Here is a 10,186-nt window from a genome sequence, read left to right as displayed (position 1 = left end):
AAGCTGTACAACAGTGTTTCTAGGACTATAAAAACAATACAATTTCACAAATATTGCATTTTACAGTTGTTTTAATTTTATTTTACTTCATATTGAAATAATAGCATGTTTAATAAACGTAGACCAGGCAAAAGGCTCGCTGCAAAGACATATTCCTAATTATAAAGCTCATCTTCCAACGTCTTCTGATGACGTCACTGGTGAGCACCCTCTACTCGTGCACGTCGGCTCGGGAGCGCGCATTAGCCGCGCTGCACATGCGAAGTAGTAAGTGAAGTTACGCACGTACGTATGCACGCACAGTACTATGTTCTTCACTAGTTACGGGGTAGCAGGTAGTTTATTCGCTTGAAGCTTCCGAAGACTAGCAGAAAGGTGTATAGTGAAAGTGGCGCCAGCAGTTACAGGTGAGCGTAAGGATGTGTTTTTCTTTCACGGAGATGGTATTTCGAGGTAGTTATTGTACATTGGAAATGAAATGCTGAATTGTATCTTGCAGTAGTAAAAATGTGAAAGCAAAATAATTGGGATATGACGCATTGCTAGAAATGTGTGAAGTATCGTGGATATAACATTTTACATAGTAGGAATGTTTGGAGACCTCGTGGCGCAACGGTAGCGCGTCTGACTCCAGATCAGAAGGCTGCGTGTTCGAATCACGTCGGGGTCAGCTATTTTAGCTGTTTGGGGGTCGTTTTTTTATTTATTACCTCTAGGCACGTTTTAACGTCTGTACGGTTATTATTTGGTTATTAGGTTATCACAATTGCTAGTTTACCTTCAAGCTTTACACTAGTCATTTTAACTTTGACTAGATCCAGTGATTTAAGGTTTACGGTAATGTAAGACTGCCATCTACTGGTAGCATACAAGCAGTGTGCAGTTTATTTGTAACTTCTACCACAGGGTTATATGAAGAGTTTTATGTTTAAAAACCAAGTAAGACAGTCACTGGTCATTACATTTTGTTTATGTTCTGACATTCTCCCTTCAAGTAGATTTTAATTCAGCCTCAAAATAATGCAGACTTTTGATATTTCAAAAGCTCTCTAACCTGTCAGCCTTTTTGTTTTTATTTATTTCGATACGCTGAGCCACACATGAGCAGCTCAGATTACAGATGGACAGAATTCTATGCCAGGATGAAATGTTGGGTCATCCCATCCCAGCCAATGAATATAGTTATAGATTCATAAAAGAAGACTGGGCAAAGATGGCAGGAAGAGGAACATCATGACAGTCACAATGCTAAAGGGGCTGCACTATGGCAGCTAAATCTGTATTCACACTATTCATATCCAGTGTTCTCCCCAGCCCCTTTTAGCTGGGCGCTCCACCTGGCACTTTTAAGTAGCCGCCTGGCAGTTTTTAGGTGGTTAATGAGTTGGGTCACAATACTGCAGCAATTTTCTCCCACCCGGCTTAAAAAACGCCTCAGTTGAACATTGAAATATTCTGAGCATATTTCCACATACCGGTAATTGCAAAACCCTGGGTGTGTGTCTGCAGCAGTGTCAAATGCTTTGTTAAAAGCTAAAACGAACGATCCAACTATCTAGAACAGCTGGTAATGGCTGACATTGGAAAGCTGTGTGCTTAAATTCTGGTTGTTCAGAGCACTGTAAGTCCCTAAATTCACTTCTTATGCATGAGACCCATATGCTGACAGTGTGGTAATTCTACTTGGAGGGCGTCTGTGCACTAAAATGCAACACAAGCTTAAAAATAGGCCCTGCTCTGTCAGTATGTACTAAAGCTTTTGGTTCACACATGGCACCCAGGTAATGTGTACTAGGGGTCTATTCAGAATGTTTGGCATTGTATAATACCAATGCATGTAACCCAAAGTACAGATTTGGAAATGGGGCCTAACAGCTGCCAGCTGTACCCAATATTTAGGGATTGCTCCAGTCTTGGGTGAAACCTGTGGAGTGAACACGTAAAAAGTAATAAACACATGAATACATATTTTAGATCTTGCTATCAGTTACTATCCTGTATGGTTTTACCGCAGTCGGAAGGCTCACTTTCACTTGTTGTCCCCAGGACATTATATGGTGGAGGTGGTGGGGGATCTCTGTAACAGCAACACAGACAGAAACAATAAGTTATTAAATTTTTTATATAAAGCAGAAAAAGTTTGTTTGTTTTTTTCCCTGTCTCTGCTGGAAAATGTCTAAAGTGCCCAAAATTTTCATCCCTGAGAGTTGTTCCTAGAATAGGCATCCAATTGCATGATTTTCTTTCATGTACAGGTAGTCCTTGGGTTACATATGAGATAGGGACTGTTGAATTTGTATGTAAGTTGGAACAGTACAATATTTTAATAAATGCAATTAGGACAGATGTTTGTCTCAACATAATATTTTTTTCTATTTTTTTTTATTATTTCCGATATTAGGCAGCATGGTGTCAGTTACTGTATAAAATCCACACTGTGAGCTAATCACAAACGCATAAAAAAAAAAAAAAAAAAAAAACTTTATAGAGCCTAGACTAGCGGTGCCCAACAGGTGGATCGCGCTCTACGAGTAGATCGCAAAGGCAACGTGAGTAGATTGCAGAGCCCTGCTTTCAAAATAAACCACGCACAGGAGTTAAGTCCACGTTTTTATTGTTGGTAGATCATTTTGACTTGGTCATTTTAAAAGTAGGTTGCGAGCCAAAAAAGTGTAGGCACCCCTGGCCTAGACTTTCAGCAACTTTTGGAGTAAGCTGTGCTTTGATATGCAAAAAGAAACCATTGCAGAGTTTGTCTTGGTCATTAAAGATTTACAAGAGGCTGCAGAAAGATCTCACCTCCCAAGATCACCCACAACCTCAGCTGTGTTTAGCAAAAGATTTCTTCTGCAAATCATGCAAACTACACCCCTTCCCTATTCAAGCCTTGGTCCTGCACCCGAGAACTAAGTGTATAACACACTTTTTAGCTGGTGCTTTAGATGTTTTACATATATTTTAATAATTTGTGTTATGTGCTTTTCATTGAAGACACAGTAGACATAAATGTGCATTAAATGTTCCAAAATACATACCAGTATATTTCAATGTTTCACATGAAATCCTTCCAGTGTTCTAAGCACCTTTGTGTGATTGGACTGTTCATTTAGACCCCCAGTATACAGGCTTTAGTATGTAATAACCAGTGTGTTCAGCAAGATTCCATGGAGGAAATGCTAAACATAGATCTTAATGGGGTGCCAACTGTTAGCTACTAACAGATGTCTATTACAAGGATATGTGGTACAAGGATATGGAGATCCAATTAGATTGCCAACAGGTCACATCCCTTATTTTTTGAAAAGCATTTAAAGAGAACATGTAGTTTTTTGTGACTTTTCAGGCCAAACCAAAACTAAGATAAAAGTTTTTTATGCAAAATATTTTATTTCAAAACACCAATGATTTTTAATCATATAAAAAGACTGATCATGAAGATACTGGTTACATGATCAGTCTTTTTATATGTTTAAAAATTATTGGTCTCTGCATTGAGATTTCCTACAACTTCAACTTCCTGTCACATTTCCTGTCAGTTCCTATGGCGCTCCCCACTGAACTGTCCTGTGTATCTGCCCTTTAGCCCTTTCCTACTCAATCCAAAAAATAACTTGGCTAAACAATGCTGTTTAAGCAGGTACTATATACGGAGTGGAGGATAAGATATTGGGCAGGTAAATTGTGAAGGGTATGATTGTAAAAACAAACTGTATGGACATGAAAGTAGTTTGGAAGGTACTGCATGCAAGAAAATATGCCAGCAACCACACGGAGGAGCAAAGGATATGAATAGGTCTTTAGAAAAAAGGTTTTGCATTTTATACCTGGAACATATCCTAGCTGCTTTTCAGATCTTTATGGGTTTATCATTGCTTGTAGTGCTTTGACATCTTACTGACACGTTTGAAAACTTTTAATGTGTAAAATCATATTTAGCAGGTAACTATAAATAGACAAGTTCCTAAATCATTTCCTATCTGCACTGACAGCACTGTTGCATTAAACCCTGTCTATGTAAGTTGGAGTCCAGGAGGGGGTACAGTAAAACACAAATTAAGAATTTGGTTCAGCAGGGATGGGAGTGAAGCCTATGCATCACATAATAGCTGTAATTCCCACACTTTTTTAGATTGTCATTCCAGAGCTTATAGTTGTACTTTAATACAGCTGTAGAAGGTGATAGCTTATCAGTTAAAACTACACTCTGCCTTTGTTGAATTCTTCAACGTCTACCTCAAAGTGTTCATGAACCCTAAAACTTTTCAGATTTAAAAAAAAATAAAACAGTTCATTAAATTGGTAAGTCATATCTAGGTCAGGTCAGCGGGTCATAGAGCACACCAAACTGGTTGCCAAGCAACTACAGATTTTAAACTGTAGTTGCAAAGAAATTTGTCATGATCAATTGAACATTTTCTACAAATGATCTTTTTTAGTTTGCAGTTTTGCTGCCAAAATGTACTTCTGTTACAGAACCTGCTATGTATCCTAAACTGTCTTTTTAGGATAAAAGTGATCTAACCTCATTATGAATTTTAAAAAGAACAGAACAGTTAGCTTTGGAATGGAGTCAGCCAATATTAAAATGCACCTAATAAAAGATGCTGTGTTCAAAGATTTGCAGCATAAGAGTATGTGAAATTCGAATGCTGAAGGTTGTATGCCCATTTTAAAGAATGTGTAAAGCCATATCTGTACAGAATTTAGGACCCTTATGCCACCAATGGAAATGGGGGAACTGCTAATACTGCCTACACAAGAACACAGCTATAACTTTATCAGCTTTAAATTGGGGATTTCAATAAATTCAGATGGTTGCTGCATGCACCTTGTCTTTATGGACAAAGGGGACCCGAGTTAGTGATTCCACAAATAGGCATATACCCCAGTGACAGCCAGTTCTCCAAATGATTGATAACCTAGTGACAGCCAGGTATTGCTGTAATAGGCAGATTCCCCAAAGTGTTCTCCCCAACCCCCTGGACGCACCACTTAGCACTTTTCAGCAACCTAACCAACCTGTTGTCTTTGGATGGTTACTGAAAAGTTTGGTCACAATACAGAGGCCGCCACCCACTTTAAAACTTTTCGATGAAAACACCGCCCCAGTAATAGACACTCTAGTGACAGGAAGGCACCCCAGGGAAAGGCATATTCCTTTGTAACAGGTACGTAAGTGACAAGTTGAGTTAGCTGGTTGCATAAGGTCTAGTAAAGCAGTGCTGCTTTAAAGAACATGGTTTATATTTTTCAGCTCTCATTCACAGTGGAATCCTACTGACACCCATGAACAGAATAAATGTAAGGCATTTTATAATTTGCCAACAAGAGAAGGTATATGAACTAAATGCTTAGCTGTGCAGGAAAAAAAACTGATGTTACATTTACTGAAATTTGATTTTGTAGGTGTGTTTTGGAAATGTGAGTAAGAAAACTCAACTACATGTTAGAAAAACAAAATGGGTATATATTTTAAAAAACAATTGTTATATCATGTGTATTTTTTTTCTAAACCTTACTGAATATTATATGTCATGCATCAACTCTGACTTTTGTAAAGCTATTTTTTCATTTCAATGTTTTGGTATTTTATGTGATTATTATTAATAGAATTTATACGGCGCCAACATATTACGCAGCGCTGTAAAATAAATAGGGGTTGCAAATGACAGACGAATACAAACAGTGACACGGAAGGAGTGATCTTTAAAAGGTTACTGCTATGCTAATCTAAATGGTATAAAATATTTTTCTTTGTTTTTTTTAATATAATGCCTCCATTATATTAGTATTTACATAGTTTACATTTACTTGTCCTACTGAACAATAAGTGTTTCTGACTTTGTGATTTGCTTTTAACTCAAGACTTCTTTACTTTTTTAGCTTTTAGAACTTGAAGACTTCCAGGAAAACTGCCTCAGACAAATGGATGTAAAAAGATTGAGCAACACGGAGCTCAAAGAACAGCTGCTGAAACATGGGGTCAATCCCGGACCCATTTTACGTATGCCTATCATACTTTTACAGAACTGTTGTGTAGGGAGTGTTGTATTAATCTTCTGCAGCATGTTCCTAAAACTTTTTAGAAGTGTAACATTAAAAATGCAGTTATAATTTATTATTGCTATTTAAATACATTTTATAAATAAATGACATAGTATACATACATAGTTTAAATTGTAGCTTAATAGAAGAATACACATTTAAGGCTCTATTTAATAAACAGAGAATTATCTACCAGGACTATGTGTTTAAATGGCAGTAATTGATTTCTATACTGTCAAGCTGCAGTGGCATAGCAGTAACTTACATAAGTGTCCACAGATGGGCGACTCAATAGAAGACACAACTGAAAATCTTGAAGAGGTTTATTCTTACAGGATAGATGTTACAATGTGATTAATTTAATGGATCCAAATGAGATAGCCTAACCACAGTATGTAAAGAGAGATGCAGTACATTTTATCAGGTTCTTGACTTCCTGGACACCAACAAAAATGGGTGGATAAATGCAAATAATGAAAACTACAGGAAAAAAAGGCACAAACTAGCTAGCTTGACAAACTTAAATGGAAACCATACCAACACAATTTTGTGGGACACAAAAGTAATATGCCCGAGATACCTTAACTATTAATCTTTCAAATTGTTTCTTAAACTTTTTTGTCAAATTTTTTCCCAAAGATTGACATTTATTTTCTCATGAACGTGTATTTCCTATTTATCCTCTTAAATGTATTTGTTATTTGCAAATTTATTTTCTAGGCCTCTTCCCTAAATTGAATATAAAACAGATTTCTTTTACTTTCTGGCAAATAATTGATGCAAGAGCAAGACATTATCTGAAACCTGTCTAATAGAGCCCTAGATAAGGGATAAAACCTTTTCTCAATCTATCCAAAACGTAAACCAAAAAAAAAAAAAAAAAATGTTTTGGGTATAAACAATTGGCACCATAGACTATATTCCCCTCCTATCACTGGAGTAAAACTAATAGAAGATAAGTGTGTAGCCCAGGACAGGGGAAACTTCTCCCTTCAGAAGAGAAGTGTGTGTGCTTTTTTTTACTTGCATAGTGAGATCACTCGCAATAATTATATTAGATTATTTTGTCACATTTCCTTTTACAGCTAGTACTAGAGGCGTTTATGAAAAGAAGCTACAGCAGCTGCTGGAAAAAATACGACTCCAAGAAAATGGAGATGCTCATCAGGATCAGTATTCAGACAGTGATGATGAAGGTAGGTGCAGGCTGCTCCATTCATATTTAGGTTACTAGATGTTTCTTTGTGCTCTTTAAACCAGCGGTCGCCAACCGGTGGTCCACAGGAAAATTTAAATGGTCCACACCGGGTTGGCCGATTAAACTCACCCGAATGACAGTCTGGCTCTCCGATGAAAGTAGGCGGGTTCCAGCATCTTCACGTCACTCTGGGGGAAGTTTCTTCCCCTGTGAGTGACGAATATCTCCTCCTCTACTTAGTAGAGGAGCCATGCGTCACTCACAGGCGAAGAAACTTCCCTCAGAGTTACGTTTGTAGTAGAATCCACTGCACATGTAGTTCTAGGGGAAGGTTCTTCCCCTGTGAGTGGCGTGTGGCTCCTCCTCCACTGCACACGTTGCTTTGGGGGAAGTTTTTTCTCCTGTGCGTGGCGTATTTCATTATTCATGAGGCAGGCTTTCTGACTGAGCACAACTGGAGTTGTTAGTATAGACTTGCTGCTTTGTATCGTTCTGTAATCCTTCCAGGTATAATGACACATTGTTTTTAAAACTGATTTAGCTACGTACACACCTCAGATTTTTATCGCCCGATAATCGTCATCGGCCAATTATCGGGCGAAAATCTGCCGTGTGTACAGTCGGTGTCATCCATCGTCCGGACGACCGACCTGCCGGATCCACGGACGATGGACGACAGCCGATTCCAATGAAAGGGAAGGGGAGAGCGCGCAGCAGGATGCCGCTCCGTCGCTCTCCCCCTCCCCTCTCCATAGAGCATGAACGGTGCTGTATGTACAGCACCGTTCATGCATCGTGCACTCCCTTGTCGTTGGAAAGGATCTTTCACAAAAATTGCAAGTGTGTACGCAGCTTAAGAAACCACTTGAATATTTTCAAAAACTGTGTGATTTTATTCAAAAGCAAGTAATTGTTTTAACAAAAATGACTGTTCAAGACAAGTCCCTATTAAAGGCTTCTTATCTGATCTGCACTTCAGATCATAAAATAAAAAAGTCATATACCATTGGAGAAGAATTAATAAAACCTTGCATGTTACAAGCCTGTGAAGAGGTAAAGTAGGCTGTCCAGAAACTGAAAGAAATTTCCTATGTCTGTTAACACTGTCAAGCACAGAATTGAAGACATGGCTGAAGATTTTGAAAATCAAGTTATAGAAATGGTGAACAATTCACCATTTTATTCAACAGACATAAGTAACAAGGCACGTCTCCTTTGTTTTGTGAGGGTTGAGGTTGAAGGGGAGTTACAGGAAGAACTACTTTGTTAGCTCAGCTTGCTAAGTAGAACAATTAGCTCTGAGATTTTTAAAGCACCTAATTGTAGGTATTTCCTGGAACATGGAATTGATTGAAAAAAATGTATTGGGATATATATACTGACGGTGCCGCAAACATGACTAGACATCTTTCAGGATTTTTTGCAAAGGTAAAAAAATTTGGTCACCCAGACATTTTGTCTACACACTGCATTATACATTGTGAGCAACTTGCGGCAAAGAAAACGTCCCCAGAACCCCCAGGATGTTATTAAAATTATAAATGAAATTTGACCCAAATCGCTCAGTTCTCGAATATTTGAGGCACTTTGTGAAGAAATGGGTTCCCAGTATACTCGCCTTTTTCAGGCTGAGATAACATGGCTCTCGAGGGGCAACATACTAATCCGACTGTTCGCCCTGCGAGAAAGTCAAATTTTTTTTCCAGCAGCAAAATAATTTTAAATTTCAAGAACATTTGTCCGATGATGAGTGGGTAGCCAAGCTTGCATACCTGGCAGATATTTTTCCACTGTTGAGTAAACTAAACATATCCTTGCAAGGACAACTTAAGGACATGTTCACACTACGAGGTAAAATGGATGCTTTTCAAAAGAAAATATTTCTGTGGCAAATGCGGTTGGCTGAAGAAGATCTGCAAATGTTTTCAAATTTTGATGAGTATATGAAAGGGAAGGATGTCAACCGGCAGGTGGTAACCATTGTTAAACAGCACCTACACTCACTCACAGAATCATTTGGTCGTTATTACCCAAAGGAAGAACATCACAGACATGGCAATGTGTGGATAATGGATCCATTTGCAGCAAACATTGGAGATACCAATTTATGCATGAACGAAAAAGAAAACCTCATTGATCTATCATCTGACGAAGGTCTTAAAGCTAAATTCCAGTCATCCTGATCAAGATCTCATTTTTGGCTCTCCATAAAAAGTGAATACCCATTGCTGAGCGATAAAGCAATGAAAATTTTTATTCAATTTTCAACAACCTATTTGTCTGAAAAGACATTTTCAACAGTCACAGCAATTAAAAAACGGTACCAGTCTTGGATTGAAATAAAATCAACTCTCCGTCTTGCAGTAACATCACTAGAGCCAAAAATCCATAAACATATTTTAAACAAGCAGGAACAAACATCCCACTCAAATCTGTAATACTTGAATAAGCTTTATTTATTTTGTAAGAGTTAAAATAACTTTAATAGATCTGTTAATCTTTAAAGCTTGTTCAATTGTATTTTGTTTGTTTGTAATTGTTGGTTATGATTACATAAGCGTTTATAATGTTATATTTATTAGGTGCATTTCATATAATTAAAATGACCATTGTTTTATCTCTGACCATTATTTTACAAATGTATTTATTTTTTTTTTAAAAATTCATAATGGTGGTTCACGGGATTTCAAATTTAGAATTTAGTGGTCCCTGAGATCCGAAAGGTTGGCGACCCCTGTTTTAACCTCCTGAGCGGTTCATTTCTGGATTTATAGGTCTAAAAGCGGTACATTGTTTTTCACAAAAAACATTACATTTTGAAAATTAAAAAAAAATATACTCAAACTATTACAATTTACTGTAAAATAAATGTTATTACAATATAATGTACCGCTTTTACACATATAAATCCACTGTATTGCATTCAATACAGGTATTTTTTTT

General features: G+C 37.5%; 1 protein-coding gene and 1 non-coding gene across 7 annotated transcripts in view; both read left to right on the top strand.

Moving 5' to 3' along the window:
* Positions 1 to 265: 265 nt before the first annotated feature.
* The window catches only part of LEMD1 (LEM domain containing 1), a 27,712-nt gene continuing 17,791 nt past the window's right edge, over positions 266 to 10,186 (top strand). For 5 of the 6 annotated variants that reach the window (XM_072425056.1, XM_072425047.1, XM_072425039.1 and 2 more), the window contains exons 1-3: positions 267 to 407; positions 5,884 to 6,004; positions 7,131 to 7,241. In XM_072425056.1, the coding sequence (XP_072281157.1) occupies positions 5,926 to 6,004; positions 7,131 to 7,241 (190 nt within the window). In that variant the 5' untranslated portion in view covers positions 267 to 407; positions 5,884 to 5,925. Of the gene's footprint in view, positions 408 to 5,883; positions 6,005 to 7,130; positions 7,242 to 10,186 lie in introns of all 6 variants that reach the window. The other variant, XM_072425022.1, reaches the window with a different exon arrangement.
* TRNAW-CCA (transfer RNA tryptophan (anticodon CCA)) lies at positions 599 to 670 on the top strand. Its single transcript has one exon. It is a non-coding gene; the product is annotated as a tRNA-Trp (tRNA).

Source organism: Pyxicephalus adspersus, chromosome 1 (genome assembly GCF_032062135.1).
Source record: "Pyxicephalus adspersus chromosome 1, UCB_Pads_2.0, whole genome shotgun sequence".
NCBI lineage: Eukaryota > Metazoa > Chordata > Amphibia > Anura > Pyxicephalidae > Pyxicephalus > Pyxicephalus adspersus.
This window is presented reverse-complemented; position numbering and strand designations above follow the sequence as displayed.